Source organism: Nyctereutes procyonoides, unplaced genomic scaffold (assembly GCF_905146905.1).
Source record: "Nyctereutes procyonoides isolate TBG_1078 unplaced genomic scaffold, NYPRO_anot_genome, whole genome shotgun sequence".
NCBI lineage: Eukaryota > Metazoa > Chordata > Mammalia > Carnivora > Canidae > Nyctereutes > Nyctereutes procyonoides.
This window is the reverse complement of record NW_026575043.1, coordinates 50003567-50024630: the sequence shown is the minus strand read 5'-3', so window position 1 is coordinate 50024630 and position 21064 is coordinate 50003567. Positions and strand designations below refer to the sequence as shown.

The window sequence follows — 21064 nt, the reverse complement described above, 5'->3', positions numbered from 1 at the left end:
TATCTAAAGGCTTCTTGAAATGATTCCTATTTCTTACAAATGGTATCTCTTGAAGTTTGTGAAATGCAGGAGTGTTCCTGTCTGCATTCCCTTCTCACGACCCCCAGCGTGAGAGCAGGACAGGTGTTGGGCCAGAAGCACAGCAAACTTTCATGGACCTTGCCCAGGAACTGTGGGGGGACACATGGCACCTTCCTAAGCAGCTCTGCTGTCTCCCTAATGGATCTGTCATGACCCCCAGCAGCCCCATGGGGCAGATGTGAGCCCAGAGCCTGGTATGGCACAAGGATCAGAACACTAGTCTTCCCCGAAGAGAGGTGGACATGATTTTTGCTGGTGAACACAGTCCTGCCCATTTCAAGTGGTTCATTGAGCTACTGTGATCAATTTACAAGAAGCTGGCTCCAAGCAGCCCAACTCTCTAAGCCCGCCTTTCTCTTATCCACACCAGCTTGCTTTGCAACCCATCTGAGCAGGGCATAGCCTTTCCACTCCGGGTGTACATGGTGTGTTTTGAAACCCTGGTTCCCAACATCTGATGGAGGAAATGTTAAAGAAACATCATCTTTGGGCCAGGTGCTCTTATATAACCTGTTTGTTCTGAACAGCAATGCCATGAAGGGTGGATACCATCACACGCATTTCAAAGTCAAGAAGACTGAGGCTTGGTAAGTGGCCCAATCATATAGACAGAAAAGGGCAGAGTGAGGGTCACTCATTCATTTACACACCCCAAAACAGGATTGCCTTCCTCCTCTGTGCCAGGTGCTGTGTGAGGTCCTGGGTGTGTGTAATAACAGGGCAGGAATTCTTTCTTTAATCATCTCCCTTGCAAACGTCTAGCATGGAGTCCACCTTCCAGGTATGTGAACCTATCTCTTTCTATTTCAAGCATGAACATCTCTCCACTCATCTCACTGATTCAGAGTTGCCCCCTAGAAAGGATCCCCTACTAGGTTACTGGGGCCTTGGGTTGGCAAGAACCACTTTCCCTGTGGAGGTTCCTTTGGAGATCTATTCCACCAACAAATATTTACTATATTTACTAAGCACTTTCTGTGTGCCAAGTACCATGTTAGCCCTGGAGGTACAAAGAGTGAACAACACGGACACAGCTCTACCCTCATCTAGTTTAAAGTCCAGTCAGAGAGACAGGCAGGATTTGGAGGCCAACACAACGTGGTTATATTATACAGAGCGATGGTGAAGGGCAGGGTGTGGCACTTCAGACCTGTGGGAAGTCCAGGAGGGCTTCCTGCAAGAAGTGGTGACTGAGATGAGCCCGAAAGATAAACAGGAGCTAGCTAATGTGTGCAAGAGAGAGCTGGGCAGGAGCAAAAAAAGCATTTCAAAGCTGTATTGACTGGTAGGCATGTGGCCTGCCACAGGGGTCAACAGTTCAATGAAGCTGTAGAGCTCTGGGTGGGAGGAGAGAGGTAGTGAGATGGGCAAAGGGACAGCTGAGCAAGAGACAGTGCGGTGTATCATCGTGAGCCTGGATTTACCCTGAGAGCAAGGGAGAAGCAAGGGAGGATTTTAAACAAGGAGGCGAAGGCTAGATTAGCATTTTGGAAAGCACCCCCCCCCCCACCGCAGTAAATGTCTACAATTAAAAGGCATCCCTCATTCATTATCTGACTTCCTGCCTCTGCTTTCTTTTTCCCAAGTCACTGCATTAAGTACTCCTCAAGGCTTCTTGCAAAATCATTAAACCAAATCATTGCCCCCTTTCCAATGGGACTTGTTTCATTGAATATCCCAACTGAGCAGTTTCGTCTCATCTTGGTTTCCCTGTGGTCTCTCCTTTGAGCCAAGGCTTCTAGAAATGCCCCCATATGCTGTCAGTGGAGGATATCAAATATCAAACGTTTCTTTCCCTCCCTGCTGACAACTCAGTGAGGCTGAGCTCTTTGGCCCATGTCTGGGTTCAAGAGAAAAAAACAATCCAACAACACAAACAGGGTCAGTGGGGAGTGGGGAGTGTTTACATATAACATATGATTTGTATGTGTTAACATATGGTTATATGTTAATAAGCTCCAGCAAAATAATGAACAATGATCAGGAAAACTCGGCACTTCTCTCCATAAGGGGATATACTGCAGGACAGCTGTGCATTTCTTAGCTGGAGATGTCCCCCTTGTACCTCCCAAGAGAGGACAGAGTGACCACAGAGTCTTCTTGGCTCCCAGGGCCTGGAGGCACTCAGCAAAACACAAAAACCAGTTTGCCCTCTCTCAATTCAAGAAATTGGGCCAGGGTAGTAGGCTGGGGGAAGGAGGAGGGAAAGATGACTGCTCTGGTCCAGAGGCAGGTTGAGATCAGATCCTCATCTTCCATTCTGCCTGTTTAATTCAAGGAGAAGCGGAGTGAGGGCTAGCATTTGTTGCTGGTGGACTGTGTAGCTGGCCCTTTACCCATGTAAAGTGGTTAAGAGTCTCAGATCTTGAATCAGAGAGACCAGTTGTTTGATGAGGAAATCTACCCACTGGGAGATGTGGGATTTACTCCTGAATGCCTCTATTTCCTCATCTGTAAAATGGGGGCGAACAGACCCTACCTTCCACAGTTGTTGCAAGGATTATATGAGATCAAGCATGAAAGGTGTTTGGCAAAATGTCCAGCAACACTCACATAAGGTACCACATATTCCCATTATGATTGTTGCAAAAAGAGAAATGTTTCTATTAATGGAAAAGTAGTTCAGGCTTTAAGCTGGTGATCCCTGAAATGCATGCTCATAATTATATCCTGCCAATATCCTGTGTGTTATACAAATTCCTGAAGCTTCCAGGAGCTTTGCAGCAGCTGTGACACCAGTGCTGATCATCTCTCCAGGTTTTCCTGGGTTGGGAAAATTAGTGCACCCACTGGCTCAAACCAACCATGGCTTACTTCACACCTCTAGCTAGCTCATCACCTGTGGTTGGAGTCACTGTACAAAACCAGGAAATTTTCAGATAAAACACTGCATTTTGATGCAGAAACACAGGTGAGGAGAATATATATAGGGCAAGAAAGGAAGGAACCAAGAAGCACAGAAAATCCAAAGGAAAAGATCCAACAATAGAGCAAAGCTGGACAAAAGAGTGCAAGGCTCACTCAAATGAAAATTATTAAAGTGACAGCTTACATAAAAAGACCTAAGTCCTGGGGGATCCCTGGGTGGCTCTGCGGTTTAGCGCCACCTTCGGCCCTGAGCGTGATCCTGGAGTCCCGGGATCAAATCCCACATCAGGCCCTCTGCATGGAGCCTGCTTCTCCCTTCTGCCTGTGTCTCTGCCTCTCTCTCTCTCTCTCTCTCTCTCTCTCTGTGTCTCATGAATGGATAAATAAAATCTTAAAAAAAAAAAAAAAAGACCTAAGTGCAAGCATGTCCAGTGGCCAGGCTACTGAAGGTAGGAGACAGGATGTGTATAAAGGACATGCAAGCACTGGGATAAACTGGAAAATTTGTGCTGGTTAACTCAGTTTTCCAAGCTCATTCTTTACATTTCCAAGTAAATAATTATGGGCCTCACTCCTACAGAAGTGGAGTATGAAACGTTCCTACATGCATAGATCTGACCCCAACCAACACGGGTCACCTGGGACGTGGGACTTTCAGCGCTAAACACCGGAAAGTCTCAGGCAAACTGAGATGTTTGATCACTCTGTTGAATATTTTAGTAGTGGCACCCTAACGCTGGCACTCTAGAACTGAATAATGTATACCACAGTCCCACTGGTTGGCAATGACTGATCTGTTATATAAACCAGCCGTTCTCTACCAAGGGCAACCATGCGCCCCCTGGGAAGATCTGGCAATGTCTGGAGGCAGTTTTGGTTGTCACAACTGGGGATGGAGTGTGTGTCTGTGTGCATGTGTTTTGAGGGTGCTCCTGGCATCTGGGGTCCTGCAATGCCCAGAACGGCCACCTAGACAAAGAATTATCTGGCCCCAAATTTCAATAGTGCCAAAGTCAAGAAACCCTGGTATAAATGCTTAAACATGTCTCCCAAGAAGCTAGATGATTCAGAAAATCCCAAAAGATGAATGGGGAACAAGCATTACAGGAAAGGAGGGAATGTGCTAAATTTTCCAGAACTTCAACCCATGGAGGTGATTTAGCAAGTAGGTTTCTCTTCCTACTTTGCATTAACAGGATATCAGTTTCTACAGTAAATAAATGCTGAACAACTTATTTAAAGATTCTGATTTGAGGGAATCCCTGAGCCATTAATGTGACTGATGCACTCATATGTCTTAATACATCAAATGAATGGTTCAGCCTCATTTTGCTTCAGAGAGGTTTGGAAACTTCCCCAGAATCACACAGCTGGGAAGTGGCAAAGCCAGGCAGGACCCAAACTCAGCTCTCTCTGGCCCCAGGGTCCGGATCCTGCTGTTGTTTTAGCATAAAGCAACAGAGCTGGGTTCCCCAGAAGCAGATCCTGAGATGTATGTTCTAGTGAGTGATATATGGAGGGAGTTCTCCAAGAGAACTCCATTGTGCAGGGAGCAGGATAGGAAATGGAGAAGCTAAGCAAAGATGTGGCTTCAAGTGATGAGTCTCAGTCTGATCCCTCCAAGGCTCTGGACTGTGAACTGCACCACTGATGGCATCTGCCCTGAGCAAGCAAGCTGGCCTTCTGTACTCCTGCCCCAGTTAGTGCCTGACTCTGAACTAGTGGGGGAGGAGAGGGGGAGGCTTCCTCCAGGCACGTAGGGGCAAGGCAGCTGCAATCACCCAAGGACAAACCTCCAGGGGAGGTCTCAGGTACAAGCTGTTGGCAGCGGCACCCACAGCAACTGGTAAATGAGGTCACTTGGGAATATAAGCAGGACATCAAGACATATATGGATGGGGGAAGGCTGTGCTCTGTGGCCACTAACTTCATCATCCTGTCTTCGAAGTGGAGGAGTAAGTCCTCCTCCCTGGTCTTAGAGAAAAATGAGTCTTAGCATCTGCAAGGCATTCTGACACCCAAACCCTTCCCATCTCAGGCTGTAAGAGCAAGTGACCTGAAGAACATCAAGACTCCTGGCTTCTGCCTCCCACTCTACTGCCAGGAGAAAAGGCCACCCTGACCAACACTGTCCTCCCCAAGGCCTTATCCTTGGCAAGCGACTCCCTCCAGCAAGATGACAGCTCCAGAGTCCAAGGAATGAGGCTGGATGGGAGTGAGTGGTCCCTACCCAAGCCTGGAGCCACAAGTCAGAGCGGCAGGGCTTGGTACTGTGGCTGCAAAGCAGAACAGGTATTCTCCGGATCCCAGGCCCTGCCTGGTACCAACAACGGCAAAATATCCTCAAGTCCCTCTAAGTCCTGACCCAAGCTTTGCCCATGCCCTGTCTTCACCCAGAACATCCTTTCCTCTGCTCCACTGAGCTAATTCCCACTCCTCCCTCAAGACTTCAGAGGCCTCCGGGACAGCCTCCCCTGATGTGCATCTCTCCCAGCCAGAGGCAGCCTGGGCACCTCCCCCTATGGTAATAATTACTTACCTGGTTCATCTCTCCTTCCAGATGCATGCTCCTTACTTATGCTTCAGTGCAAATCCGAATGCTCTGGGAGGTTTCTTAAAAATGCGAGTTTCTAGGCCCTATCCCCAGTGACTGGGCCAGGAAGTCTTGGGAGGGGCTCAGACAGGACAAGTTTAAGCTTTACATCACTGGCAGTGACTCTGAGTATCTGGAGGACAGCAACTGTGACTCTCTCACCCTCACACCCCAAAGAGGTAGCACAGAACCTCCCCCAGGGCAGACACTCAGCCAGCGGGATGCTGACCTGACCAGAACCACAGCACACTCTAAAAAGAGAGTGGGTGGAGGGGGATGCATGAGAGACCAACAATTCAGATGCTTCCCCACTGGCAGTTTTGAAAGACATTCCCTCCCTTCCACACCCAGTCCCTGCAGTTTAAAAAAGGGGGGGGGGGGGGACTTTGGTTCAAACTCTTGTTTCCTAGAGCATAAGCCACCTGAATTTACCACCGTGCAACTTTCCTGCAAGAAACTCAGATAGAGGGCAGCGCGGGTGGCTCAGAGGTTTAGTGCTGCCTTCAGCCCAGGGCGTGATCCTGGAGACCCGGGATTGAGTCTCGCGTCAGGCTCCCTGCGTGAAGTCTGCTTCTCCCTCTGCCTGTGTCTCTGCCTCTCTCTCTCTCTCTCTCTCATGAATGAATAAATAAAATCTTAAAATAGGAGTGGACAGGTTTCCAGGGACCCAAACCTCAGCTTTGCAGAAACCTGTGGAAAGACCCCAAAAAGGAGGAAAGATGCAGATAACACATGCTTAAGAGCTGGGAAATCCATCAGCATCCTCCTGCAGCTGAATCCACAGTCATCAGACAATACGTGGATTGTGCTGACATCCGACCACTTAGAACGAAACTCCATTCCGCGCTCATGAACCTATTAGATGAAAAGTCCTCAATTTAGATAACTGCAAATTGCTTTCTGAGCATAATTTCCTATTAGTTCGCTAATCTCTCTATTCAGAACGCCAACAAGACAGCTGATGATAATTCCGGAGGAAGTGGCCATTAAGACGAAGCAGGAGGAAAGGGGGTTAGTCGTTTGTGAGTATCCTGGCTTCCTGGGGGGGGTACCCCAAAATTAATCCATAAAGTTAGTAACAATATTAGCTTTCGTGTATGATGTCCTCATAATGTGCCAGGTACTGGGCTGAGCATTTTACCTTATTTTACCTCACTCAGGGTTTTTTTATTTGTTTGTATGTGGTTTTGGTTTTGGTTTTTTGTTTTTTAACAATCTAGTGGAGTAGATATTTTTTTCTCTTTTGACAGAAGAAGAAATGGTGTTCAGAAGTGGTCACACAGATGTTAGTGGCAGAGTCAGGATTCAGATGTAGGGGTGTGTGTGTGTGTGTGTGTGTGTGTGTGTCTGACCTACAATTCTGGGTTCCAATCATGCCTTATCTTTTTGATTTATCACACAAATATTTACTAGATGAATGTACTGCAGAGATAATGATGAACAAGACTCAAGTTTACAGAAGGAGGCCAAGAGATGTAATAATATAAAAGCCTAAAAAATAGTTTAGCAAAGATTGAGCACTCTATAAAAAACCAAAACCAAAACCAAACAAAAAATCTAAAAATAAAAACCAATAAAAAACAAACAAACAAACAAACAAACAAAACAACAAAAATCCAAAAAACAAACCACACATGCTGAAATGTCAGGCTGGAAAATAAAGTTTGATTTTGTCAAATTACTACTTTTATGTAGAGCAGTGGTTCTCAAAATGTGATCCTACGACCAGTAGCATCAGCGTCACCAGGTAACTTACCAGCCAACAAATTCTGGGCTCCACCCCAAACCTGCTGCATGAGGGACTCCAGGGCAGGCCCAGGAATCTGTGTGTTAACAAACCTTCCAGGGGATTCTGATGCATATTCGAGTTTGAGACCCCTGATCTAGAGAAAGAAAATCAGCTCTAAAGGGGAATTTGGAGATCACTCAGAGAAATGCTCCTCAAACCTTACTGTGTACAAAAATCACCAGGACAATCTTAAAATGCAGATTCTGATACAGCAGGTGTGGGCAGAGTCTGAGAGTCTACATTTCTAACCAGCTCCCAAGTGAAGCTGATGCTGCTGGTTCAGGGGACCACACGTGGAGTCCATGGGTTCAAGCCAATCCTTTTCACCCAGGGAGTTTCTGGCATTAACAGAACCAGCAATGCTCTAGGTTTAAAAAAAAAAAAAAAAAAAAAAGCCATTGCCTTTAGGGCAGATTCAAATTCAAACTCATGCCTCTGGGATGCTTTGGGACGACAGGAAATGACCTGTGTCACAGACCACTACTTTTCCTAAGTTCCCATTCAAGCATGAGGACTTCCCTGAGCCCTTTAATTAAAATCCTAGCCCTTCCCCTGGCCCTTCCTCTCTCCCTTCCCTGCTTTGTTCTTTTGCTTAGCACTTAGCATCCTCTGAACCAATGATCTATTTCACGGGTTGGTTTCCTGTCGCTCCCCTCCCCTGGCCTGTGAGTTCCATGAGGGCAGGGGCCTCGTGTGGGTTAGTCACTGTGATTTCGCTTCTGCCCAGAACAGTGCCTGGCACAGAGTCGGTGCTCAATAGACAGCCGAGTAAATGAACAAACTGTTCTGCCCATTTTTTTCTGAAAAGCTGCCTCTGCACTCTTGGTACTACCTCTCTGCAATGTTACTGTCACGGCTCTTCATGCAAGCGCTTCGGTTCCACCGAAATTCATTCTCTCTCTGTGTGTCTTCCCCTAAGCTCCTTGACAATGGCCTCTGTGTGTTACCTATTTCTGTCCCCCACCCACCTGCCAGCCCATTAGTATGTCCAAAATCTTGCCAATGTTTGAAAACACATATAAAAGACAGTTCAGGGGCACCTGGTGGCTCAGTCGGTTAAGCGTCTGCCTTTGGCTCAGGTCACAACCCTGCAGTCCTGGGATCGAGCCCTACATCTGGGCTCCCTGCTCAGTGGAGACTCTGCTTCTCCCTCTGCCTCTGCCCCTCCCCATGCTTGTGCTCCCTCTCTCGCTTGCTCTCTCTCTCAAGTAAATAAATAAAATCCTTAAAAAAAGTAAAAGTAAAAGGCATAATTCATGTAAAAAATGCAGGATCTGGTTCATGGAAGAGTGAATCCACACTTCAGCTGGTGATAGCAGTAAAGCACGCTAATTATGTCCTGGAGAAAACTCTAAGCTCAGTTGTAGCTACAAAAGCACAAAATTGTAGTCACACGAGTGTCAAAAAACCAGAAGCATGCCGGACCTTCAGAGCAATACAGACTCCGCTTTCACTGTTCTGGGAGCTTCTCTACCATCTGAGCAAACTGGTGAGATCAACAGTGCAATCCAACCATGGCTTGAATTCTGCTTCTTACACACCAGGAGCCATTTCTGCGCCAGATGGAGTGAGGAAGAATGTTCTTCGGCAGAACATTGTCATCTGGGGCAAGAACATTTCATCGGCTCCTTCCAACGGTCCTGTGGAGGATGCCAGCATCACACCCACTTTGCAGATCAGAAAACTGAGTGCCGAGATGACTGAGAAGTCACTGGCTCAAGCTCATACAGAGAATGCAGCAGTGGAGCTGGGCCTCACACTCGGTTCTGGCTGCTTCCGAACCCTGCCCTGCGCTTCTCGCCCCGGTCCCCATCCCTTCCCCAGCCTCCTCCCCCAACCACTGGCAGGGTCTGAGTCTTTGTTCATTACTTCTAGAACAGAGAGCAGGAGCAAAGGCCGCCTCATGAGTTCTGCCTCTAGGGCTGAAAATTAAAACGGCTCAGAAGGTGTTCAGCCTCACTGACTCCTGGCTGCGTCCCTGTCACCTAATTACCTGACTTCAAAGCCTCCACTCGGCAGGTGTGAGGATGTGAGAGCTGCAGCTTCTCAGAACACGGTGTGACTACACGTGGACGAGGCAGACCCCCAGAACTGCTGGTGGGGGGGGGGGCTATCAGACATCCCTCAAGATGGACCGGAGGACCTGGCTTTGTGCCTCTCCGAGTCAGAAAGACCAGGGGTCACCATGCTGAGGGCTCACCTGAGAGCCAGGGTCAGTGGGAGACCAAGGTGAGGATGCCGGTCTCTAAACAGTAATGCTTGGTCCTTTTTCCCCACCTCCTCTTCTGCCTGGGAGCCTATGGCTCTTTAGGGTTGGAACTAATGAATCCTCCGCGACTCCAGGAGGGAAGGGAGCTCAGCCTCACCTCCATGCCTCAGGTGAGACACCCAGGCTGGGGGTGGGGGGGAGTGGGCGCCCGCCACCACTGCTGTTCCCCCTGTATCAAGGGGCAGGGACGTGGAGAGGCTGGAAGGAGCCCAAACAGGAGTTTGCCAGCCTAGGCTGGACAAGGAAAGAACAATTCCTACATTCTTTTAAACTAAATGGCTCCTATAAAGCAGACAGAGGCATTTCCATTTGTCACCCTTAGAAACAGTTAAATGTTATTGACAATCTTATAGGATTTGGACTAGAGAGATATTTCACACATGTTTATGGAAGGAGAGAGAGAGGCCAGGCAGAAAGGCATTTGAGACCTCTGACAGAGGCCAGAACTCCGTGCCTGGCACCGTGCTGTGTCCTGGAGTACTGATTTACTGGGTGCTTACTACCAAATCCACCAGGGATGATGATAATTCCTTTCGTGCAGATAAAACAAAAAATGCAGAACAGAAATGTGAGGTGACTTGCCCTAGGTCACAGCCAGAAAGGAACAGAGCCAAGGTGTGAACCCATTTTATTCTGACTCCAGAGCCCACGTTGGACATCACAATTTTCTCTCCTACCGCCCTGCCTTTTGCCAGCCATGACCTGGCACGGGGGGGTGAAAGTGGGGGAGGTTTGTGTGGTCGAGACTTCTAAACCAGAACTGGAGGCCAACATGCCGCTACGGAAGGAAGAGGAGTTAGGGGTCAGGGCTGTGACCTCAGGCAGGTGGCTGATCCTTGCCAAGACTCAGCTCTCACATCTGTAAGATGGGGAGAATCAAATACCCCCTCAGAGGGGAAACAACTTCACAAACTCTAACTCAGGAATTGGCAAACTATAGCTGAGGAGCCAAAGCCAGCCCGCAGGATATTTTTGCAAATAAGATGCTTTTGGAATAAAGAAATTTGTCACACCCATTTGTTTATATATTGTCTTTGGTTGCTTTATGGTCACTTGGCAGAGTTGAGTAGTTGTAACAGAGATCCTCAGCTCCACAAAGCCTAAAGTATTCACTATCTTGGTCAATTAGACAAAAAGTATGCCAACCCCTAATCTTAGATGCTAGGAACATCCACTGGGCATCAGCAGTGTTATTTCCAGCACCTTCCATCAGCTCTGGTTCTTATTCAGAATTATTCTCCTTGACCCCATGGCCAAGGGTAGAGGTTCACTCAAGACACAGTTCTGAAAAATGGAGCAAGCAATCCTCCTGAAAGTCAAGACACCAAACTCCGGTAAACTATTTCAAAGCCCAGCATGGCTCTCGCTGACACCAGGTACTGTGAAAACATGCTTCCAGGTACAGCCACTTACTTGCAATTTTTACACTTGAGGCCAAAAAGCATTCCTTTCCCACAGACTGTGCATGTCTGAGACATCCAGTACTTGGTGGAAAACCTGTGGAAAAGAGATAGAAAACATTCAAGGGCAAGGTGGTGGTGACCGAGCTGCTCTCTGGAAGGATGAGCTGCTTAAAGGGTAAGCACACAGGCCCTGGATTCTAGTCATGCTGCTTCTGAGATGGGTGACTTCATCAATTTGTTTAGACCACTCGAGCCTCAGTCTCCCTATCTGTAAAGTGAAGATGATAGCCAATCTCACAGGTTGCTGGGAGGACCAATGGGCCAGGAATGTCAAGAGCCTCACACAGTGCCTGGTGCATACTCAGCACTCACCCAGTGGGGTTGTGACTATATTGTTACCTGGACATTTGTGACAGTCCTTCATTAGTTCAGCAAGTCTTGCCTGGTGGCTGGCTATAGGTCAAGTTCAGTTCTGGGACAGAGTGATGGATGGAGCTAGAATGTCCTCAGAGAACCACAAGCAAGGTGGAGCCTCTCAAGAGTCTGGGAGACCCATTGCCCCTCACTGCCCAGCACATCACCTGGGGAGCTTTGACAAGGGCCTCTCCCAGAAGATCTCAGGCTGCAAACCTGAGAAGCAGAGTCCCGAAAGTGAAAGCCCTTGCAGATGGTGAGCTCATCCTCCTCTGCCACCAGCACGACTTGCTGCAAACATAAGGCAGTTTGGAGGCCTCCGATACACAGCTAGGAACCAGGCACCCACAGGAACAGAGGTGCCTTAGATTAACTTCCCGGGGATCCTGCAGCTGCTGGGGTGCTTTCTTCCCCCAAGAGATACCAGGCGGCAGCGGGGCCAGGCCACAGAAAAGTATTGAAGGTTGCCGGGTCAGAGTTAATTTTCATTTTCAATTTTTGCCACCTTCAGCTGGAGTTGTATCTAATCTCGACTGCCTCCAAGTGTCAAAATGAAAATCAGAAGTGATTATGTAAGTTGGTGCTTGAGAATTCGGAGGGCAAGTTTGCATCCCTGTGCTCTACCAACTTGCTTGATTTGGGTCAGTCACCCTCCAAGTGAAATGAGCTGCAGCCCAAACCTGCATACCGAAGCCAAATTGCAATATTCAGAACAGAGACTCTTGTGGCTAAGGAAACCCCCTCCAGTCCTGGACTGGGGGGTGGTCCAGCCTTTTTCTGCCCCTTCCACGGGGCCAGCGAGTTTGGCAGGGTCTACCTTGTGGGACTTGGCAGCCCTTAGGAATGAACAGAATAGGCTTGTGTTCACCCCCCAGCCAGCAGCGTGGGGATGGAGGGCAGGCAGCGTGAGCCTCGTAGCAAGGTGTTCTCTTTCCTTTCCAGTCCTCTCCTATCTCTGGGATCAGCGCTCTCTCCTTCTGAGCTCTGGCTGAGGGGACTCTAAGGACAATGGATGGAATGGGATTTTAATTTCTTTACCAAGACTGGCTGAGTCTAGGTTTCCCCCTTCTGGCATGGAGCCCTGGGGAGAAACAGGGTGAGACTAAAGAGTAACAGGTCATTCCAAGTCCCGGCTCCTCTAAGAAGACATTCCTGATGCCCAAGATCATCATCTTTCCCCTGGGAATCAGTGTTTGAATCTGAGGTGACACCAGATCTAACAGTAGGTTGCTAGAGCTGGGGGATGAGGCTGAGCCAGAAGGCAAGGGGGGGGGGCAGCTTCAATCCAGGGGTGGAGCCGAGCCAGGGGTGTGGCCAACCCAGAGGAGCAGATCAGGGGTTCAGGGGTGAGGCCATCTAAGGGTGGAGCCGAGTTAGGGGTGTGGCCAACCCGGGGGAGGAGCTGAGCCAGGGGTGTGGCCAATCCCGAGGTGGGATGGATTCAAGTAGGGAACTGAGGGAGGGCAGTGGGGAAGCCGACAGAAAAGGCCCTTCTTTGTGATGCCTTTCTCCCTGCATCTCCCTGCATCTCCCTGCATCTGCCTGCATCTCCCTGCTGACCATCGAGGCGTCTATCTCATGTTTCTCACTGCTTCCTCCACTGGTTCTTCATTTGAGTCCTAACAACTATCCTGTCAACATGTTTCTTCCAAAACTGTTGAGGAGGTGCAATTCCGGGAGAGTGTGCTCATTCGGGCCTCGCCCCCCAGCCCCCCACCCTGTGGCGATGTGTCTGCCCCTGATACTGTCCCCAGCCTTGCAGCCTCGATCCCATGGACTGTCATGGGCTGTTAGCCGCCTAACCCTCCACCGGACCCGCAAGCTCCCCAAGGGCACAGGCCCTACGTCTTGTACCGTGCTGCTGCCCAGGCACAGAAATTCTCCGCGAATACTAGCTCAAAGAATCCATGAATGAGTAAACAGCCCCGTCCACTAGTTCCCAGAGGCCTCAGTACAAAGAAAACTCTGAGCAGCAGTGTCCAAAGAACACAGAGGACTGAGGTCAGTTAGACTGTAGGCCTGTCATTTAAATCGTGCAGGGCCTCAGTTTCCCTAACTATCACCTGGACATGACCACACCTGTGCTACTTACCCCACTAAGTTTGTGAGGAGACTGTGAAGATAATGACATAAAATGTAGAAAGTTAAATCTGGAAAGTTAAAGAACTTCTTATAAGGGATGTCTAGTAGATACAAGTCTTCTTCCAGAAAGGACAGGTGTACCCCAGGTGAGATTATTTCCACAGACCCATCAGGGCTGGAGCTCTGGGCTGACCTACGTTCCACAGAGAGCGAGCGTCTCTGAGTTCAGTATGCAATCTTGCTTTCTAAGTAGGGAGGCCCAAAATTAGGATGTAAAGCATTTGTCTTGACAATGATACCATTTACTGAATGATTATTTTGTGCCCTTTGCTTAGCACATTATGTATATTATCGCATTTGATCCTCATGACACCCCATACGTAGGCAGAATTATCTAATGAGAATACTGAACCTCAGAGAGGTTAAGTAACTTCAATAAGGTTGCAACACTTTGCTAGCTGGGACTGGAAGACAAGACAGACTCCAAAGCCCTGGTTTTTAACCATTATGTGCTAATTTTATAAGGGCCAGGTTAATAAGATGCCTTGATGAGGTTTCAGTTGGCAGAGGAGAGAGGGGCATGGTGACACAGGAGCTAGAGCAAAATATCTGCCCAGCCTTTGCCCACTCTGGCAGCCAGAGATGCCAGCCTTCACTGTGCCAGAGGTGGGCACCAGTGCCCACAGGCATCCAGCCTACCTGTGCTTGATGGAGTTGCCGAGGTCTCTGCGAGGGATCTGTGGGGACCAGCGCGGCACGGACAGTGTGTCTGCAGGGGCAGAAGAGAGGAGAAGAGCCGATTACACAGAGGGTCAGAGGATGGGGCAGGCTCCAGCCAAGCCCTCTGGAAGGAAGAGGGAGGCTCACCAGCGTCAGTGACCACTACCATCACTTGCTAAACCAAAGCTAAATGGAACATTGGTTTAACATGTGTTCCTTGGACTCAAGCAAGTTCCCCTGGGCAGGGCAGCCAGGGAGTGCCTTGAAAGAAGCCAGCTGTGGAAGGCATAAAAATGAGCATTGTTTCCATTTATGGAGTGCTTAATGTGTGCCTGGCATGCGGTAAGTGACTCACATGCTTTAGCTCATTACATCCTCCAAACAACCCCAAAGAAAGGGTTTGTTAGCATCCCCACCCTCCAGACAATGAAACTGAGGCTTGGAGAGAGGAAGTCATTGCTGCAAGGTCATACACCTTGGAGGCTGCATAGCAGCTGTGAATCTAGATTTGAGAGCCCCTTGAGCATACGCCCTTGTGTGCAAAGTTCTAACGAGGTAGACTCCAAACACCAATCATGCACGGACCACTTTCCAAGTTGTCGTGTCCCGTACACTCCATAAAATTATTTACTTCCTATTTTTAGTTAACTCTTTGTTTAAATACATTTATTTTAAAAGCACACTCTATATAGAAATCTGATATCACTCTCTGTATATTGTCAGTAACTATGTCCAACTATGTACCATCTAAACTCATTAAAATAAGTGGATGGAGGGGTGGGTGGTTCAGTTGGTCAAGATTCTTGATTTGTCCAATTCTTGATTTTGGCTTAGGTCATGATCTCAGAGTTGTGAGATCGAGCCCTGAGTCAGGCTCCATGCCAGATGTGGAGCCTGCATAAGTTTCTCTCTCCCCTTTTCTTCTGCTCCTCTCCCCACTTCTCTCTAAAAAAAATAAAGAAACAAGTGGATGGATTGAGGAGTGAAAGGAAGGGTGGGTGGATAGATGGATGAGTAGATGGATTGGTAAGTGAGTGGATAGAGGGATGGGTGGATGAATGTTTAGATAGGTGGGTGGATGGTCAGATGGGTAGGTGGGTGGTTGGATGAATGAATGGATGGATGGGTGGATGAATGGATACATGGATTGGTAGGTGGATGGATGGATGAATATTTCGATAATTGGGTGGACAAGTGATTGGATATGTAGGTGGAAAGACAGATGAATAGGTAGATGGATGGGTGTGTAGGTGGTTGGATGGAATGGTAGGTGGGTGGATGGATGGATGGATGGATGGATGGATGAACTGGTGGGTGGGTAGAAGTATGTATCTATAGATGATAGATAGATAGATAGATAGATAGATAGATAGATAGATAGGCTGATGGATGAATGGGAATGAAGAAGAAACAAAAAAAATCACACAGATTTCATTCAGGATGCCTGGCTCCATCTGGTCTTTCCTTTCATGCCTGAGGCTAAATCCCAGGGACTTCTGCTATCACTCCACCTCTGACTGAGTTCTGGGACTTCTTCCGCAGATGCTGAGCACCAGCCCCCACCTTCACTCCACCAGCCGGCCGCCCTCACATCCCTCCTCACATCCCTCCCTCAAAGGCCCTGGGGAGGTGTGAAACAACAGCAGAAATGAAGCTGTGCTGTGTGTGAAGTCTCCACCAGCGAGGGAGAGAGAAAGCAAGTGGCTGATCCACACACCAGCTCTCCTTTCTTAGGCCAGGTAGATGGAGCCAGCTCCCTGTTTTCCGGGCTACAAATACCTACCTCATTTTTCACAGCCATTGTTATGGAGTGGTGTGTTCACCGGGAGCTGGGGATGTCAGGGAACATTTGACCCCCAACCCATTCACTCCTCTCTTCTGTCCAATGACGCTGTCGACAGCCACCTGAGATCTGTTTCCAGAAACTCCAATTCTGCCCTTGTAAAACTGGGACCCTTTCTGGGAGAGCTAGTGATTTTCCAAGCCCAAAGGGCAGAGAAAAGCCACGAGAGAGACAGCGTGATATATCAATCAGCATCATAGCCAGTGGAATTTCCTTTAGTATAACTAAAAGGAAGTCCAAGCCATTTTGCCACTTTTTCCAGTTTCTGAGGGAAACAAGAAAGACAAGAAAGAAAAAAAAAACCCAAATTTTCAAAAAAGAGTCTTCTTTCCATTCCTATCTCATTTGGGGACTTAAGTCTGATTTGGGAAGACGGATGCTACTTGCTAATTCCTTAAAATGCTTTCTCCAGCGCTGGGGCAGGTGCAGATGGGACAGCTGGGCTGAAGAGAAAGTGTTAGCTAGCTCAGATACACAGCCTCGTCACGGGGAATCTACAAAACTAGGAGTGCCGAATGGGCTTCATCTCATGGGACATTCGTAGTAGCTGTCTAGAAAAGTGTGTTGACAATGATTCTGAGACCCAATAGAAAAGAACACCAAGATTGATTAGCAATGTCTGCCACAGGTGAAGAATAAAGCGGTACCAACAAGTGTGCATAAATGGGCCCCTTCTGCAAGGACTGGGACCTCATCCTCATCTTTGCATCACCAGGAGCAAAGTACTTCCTACATGTTTGCTGAGCCCAAGCGTATTATGATAGAAGCACTGAGTTAATTGATCGCTCAATATGTGTTAGGCATTATGCTGCACAGTTTAGACCTGGAAACTATGCCTCTCGCAGTGTTCTCATTATTCCCTACACAGGAAGACACGGGCACTCAGAGAAATGCAGTGACACCCTACAGGTCACACAACTAGGCAGCCACAGAACCTCGAGGGGTAATTCTGCAATTGCTCCTAAGTCCAGTGTTTTCAACCAAGGTGACTTTTGGCCCCCAGGGGACACATTGGGCAATATCTGGAGATAATTCTGGTTGTCACAGTGGAGTGGGGAAGTGCTGCTGGCACCCAGCAGGTAGAGGACAGGGATGCAGCTCAACATCCTACTATGCGCAGGCTGGCCCCTACATCAAAGAGTTAACCAGCCCCGAATGTCAGAAGTGCCAAGGTTGAGAATCCCCCACCGAGATGTCTTCCACTTCCCTAGCCACTCACCTCCCTCCTCCCTACCCCCCACCCCAAGAAGCCAAGACGATATTTCTGAGGCTCAAGTCCGCAAAGAACAAATCCTCTTTTATTATAAGCACATCTCACTTTTAGATTCATATCCCGGTTATGCTGTTATTCTCAATTACAGCCCCTTCTCGAGAAGTAGAAGTAATTAAGTTGAGTCGTTTGGTTTCATTTCCCGGTATCTGGTTGGAGGGGTGAATTCCGTCAATTACGCAGCACAGCTACAGCATCATTAGTCTCAAGCAATAATAACCAGCACACGGCTTCGGACGTGGGTGTGCAGATCTGAACTTAGAGATCCTCTCTTCACTTCCTTCGTGTGGATTTCATTAAACTTGCCAACAACTCAAGCCTTAAAGCAAAGGAAAACTGTTTAAAGGGAATGGGGGGGGGGAATCTATGAAAATCCAGGCCTTATCATAACAGAGAAGGCAAACAGCATTTACAGCAATTAAACTGATACAGAAACTTCTGTTTAACAATCAAAGCGCCTATTAAGATGTCTCCATAGCTGAACAAAAGCTTCTTTTCTACTCTAATTTTCTGATAACAAGTCATGCAGACACGGAGGCAGAATTGTGTGCGTCCCTGGTGCCTTCAGTCCCAGGGGTAGAATAATAGAAATCTGTTCTCAGATGTTTTCATTTCCAGTGCTCCACAGAGAGGGAGTGCTGGAGGGAGGGAGGGTTCTTTTCTCCTTCTGCAGTTCCCTGTCTATGCCTTCTCAGCAGCTCTCTCTCATACAGAAAGGGGCCTCAGTCTTCGAAACCCCCTCAAGAGGCCAGACGGATAGACAGACGCCTTGACACAAGGAACCAACATTAATAAAGCATGTGCATTGCATAGAGCTTTGAAATGAGAAGCCTGGGCTCTGACCTGGTGGGAAGAAGCTCAGGCTAACAGAAGAGCCATATGTGCGAAAAATATCTAGAAACATTTAACACAGAGACACCAGGTAAAAACGGGATGATAAAGCCAAGGAAGAGGAGGGGCAAAAGTAAGAGAGAAAAAAAAATGCTGAAGACAAAGAAGAAGAGGAGAAATAAGGAAAAAAAATAGATATGCTTTTTGTTGAGCACTATGGTGTGCCAAGGACTATTGCCAAATAAACCCTTTACGTACATTGTCTCATGTAATCCATCCACTGCATGTGATGCATGGAACATAGCAGCTGCTATGATTATTACCCCATCACCCCAACAAATAAATCAGGAAGTTACACCATTTGCCCAAAGTTACACAGCAAATAAAGGCCAGCAGTGGGGTTTTTAATTCAGGTCACGGAATTTGGGTTTGATAAGTGACGGCTACTTTTTTCCCCATTTCACAGATGGGAACACTGAGGCTTAGAAGCAATACTGAATCATCCATAGCTAGCGATTGAGTTGGGACTGGAACCACAGAAAGGAAGAATGAACCGGATGCTTCTAGTCGAGACTGCTCTCCAGATACACGGAGCTCAACCCATCCTAGAGTGTCCATGCCTCCTACCTGTCTGGGAGGAACAAAGGAAATGCTGAACATTGACCCTTTTAAGCTCAGGGAAGGGCTGCAGAGGCCTGGCAGGTGGTGTAGTAGGATGCTGTTCATTTCACCCCTGCAGTTGGCCAACAATATTTTGATGAGTAGAATAATGCCCACACCCCTCCCCAGGATGTCCTAATCCCTGGAACCTCTAGGTAAGTCACCTAACAGGCAGAAGAGATTTTGCAGATGTGATTAAATTAAGGATTATCCAGATGGGCCCAAAGTAAGCATGAGTCCTCATGTATGAAAGGGGGAGTGGCAGGAGGGTCTGTGTTCAGGAAGGCAACATGACAGTTGCTGGCTGTGAGGATGGAGAGAGCTAAGAACCAAGGGAGCTAGAAAAAGGCAAGAGAATGATTTTCCCCTGGAGCTTCCAGAAGGAAGCAGTCCTGCCGACACACCTTGACTTCAGCCCCGTGAGACGAATTTTGGATGTCTAATCTGCAAAACTAAGGTAATAAATTGGTGTTGTTGCAAGCCATCAGGTTTGTGGTCATTTGTTATGGCAGCCATAGGAAACCAATACAGCACCTTTGTTGTGCGGGTGACAGTTTTAGGAGGTAGGTGTATGGTGAACAGGATAATTAAATTTTCTGAGCCTAGAGCCTAGTGAGGGAGTCAGATAGTGAGTAAACAAAAGCCCAAGGTAATTTCAAACAGTGATACATTTCATAAGGGAAATAAAACCGTACGGACTTTGGCATTTGTTTTAGGGCGATGGGAACCCCGAAGTAGGTCTGGGTGGCTCAGTCAGTTAAGCATCTGCCTTAGGCTCAGGTCATGAACCCAGGGTCCTGGAATGGAGCCCCACATTGGGCTCCCTGCTCAGTGGGGAGCCTGCATCTTCTTCTCCTTCTGTCACTTCCCCTGCTTGTGCTCTCTCGCTGGCTCTCAAATAAATAAACAAAATCTTAAACAAAACAAAACAAAACAGAAGCCTGCTGCTGAGGGTAGAGGTGTGTGTTTGGGGGGTGGGGGTGGTCTCACTCATTGAAGAGCTCCCTCTGGTGGCCAAGGGGAGAATAGCCCGTCAAGCTGTGGTTGAGCACCCCCATTCCCCCACCAAACCCTCCTCCTCATCCTCCAACTCCCCATCCACAGTGGTCCAAAGCATCAGCCCTGACCCGTACAAGGCCATTCTCTTCCCAGCCCAGGGCTTTCCCACTTGAGCTGTCATGATGCTAGCTGCAGGCCCCAATAAAAAAATCCACACCCCAGAGTCATCAGTCGGCTGCCTGGCAAGCAGGGGAGCAATGAGCTCGGTTTTATTTATCTGTATGACTCCCAAGCGGGGATATGCCTCTGGAAGCCATTTCTTCACTTAATCCAAACAATCCTATGAGGTTGTATTCCTAGTTTAAACGTAAGGAAAATGAAAATGTGAATTATTCAGAGTCCCACAGCAGGTATTGGCACACTTTGGGGATTGAACTCAGTTTCCTTGCATCCCTACACCACACTATCTTCCCATAGCATGTCTTTTTCTGAGGCAAGCGTGAGAATTATTGTTTAAATGATGTAGTCCTGGAGCTAGAAGAGACCGAAAGAAGCTCTCTGCTGCAGCCTCTGAGCCTCTCAACCCTCTCGGATAGAAGCTATGCTAGCCTTACATGTTTCCATGGAGATAAAGACCTCTGAGCACAGAAAACTATTAATAATCACAGCTAACATTAATTGAGCACCTACTGCATGGCAGGACTCAGATTAAGTGCTTTAGATGTATTTATTTCATTTAATCTCCATAACTCCATCTTCACTGAGAGAGCTGGGGCTTGAGCCAGGGCAGTCAAACCCAGAGAGCTCATCCTCAGAAACACCACAAATAAAATGGAAGTTTTTCCAGCTGCCCATAAGCTTCCAACCCAGAGACATGATAGGAGATACCAGAAACTAATAAAACTTAGACCATGGAACTTGTCTTTTGGGGTCATAGGCCAGTCGCCAGCTAAAATCCTCCCTGATTTATCCAATGGGCCAACCAATCCTCAGCTAAAGCTGCTCATGATATGATTCACATAGCAGGGAATAACTCTATTTGCTTTAATATCCAATTCAAATATGTCAGATCTCAAAGTTTTTTAATTATGTACTGTCTCTAAAGGTTACGGTTCCACGGTTCTTCGAAGCCAAAATGGGTTTTTCTTTGTGTCCTTGGACATCATTCCCTCCCTGAGACATCTAAACCCCCTTCCCAAGATCCAGATTTCATTATCTAGGGCTGTCAGTGGCTATGGAGGC

General features: G+C 47.8%; 1 protein-coding gene across 1 annotated transcript in view; it reads right to left on the bottom strand.

The window, feature by feature from the left end:
* The window catches only part of KSR2 (kinase suppressor of ras 2), a 399224-nt gene that overhangs the window by 85253 nt on the left and 292907 nt on the right, over window positions 1–21064 (bottom strand). The window contains exons 6-7 of the mRNA XM_055323016.1: window positions 14199–14268; window positions 11014–11097 (exon numbers count right to left, since the gene is read on the bottom strand). Of these exons, the coding sequence (XP_055178991.1) occupies window positions 11014–11097; window positions 14199–14268 (154 nt within the window). The remainder of the gene's footprint in view (window positions 1–11013; window positions 11098–14198; window positions 14269–21064) is intronic.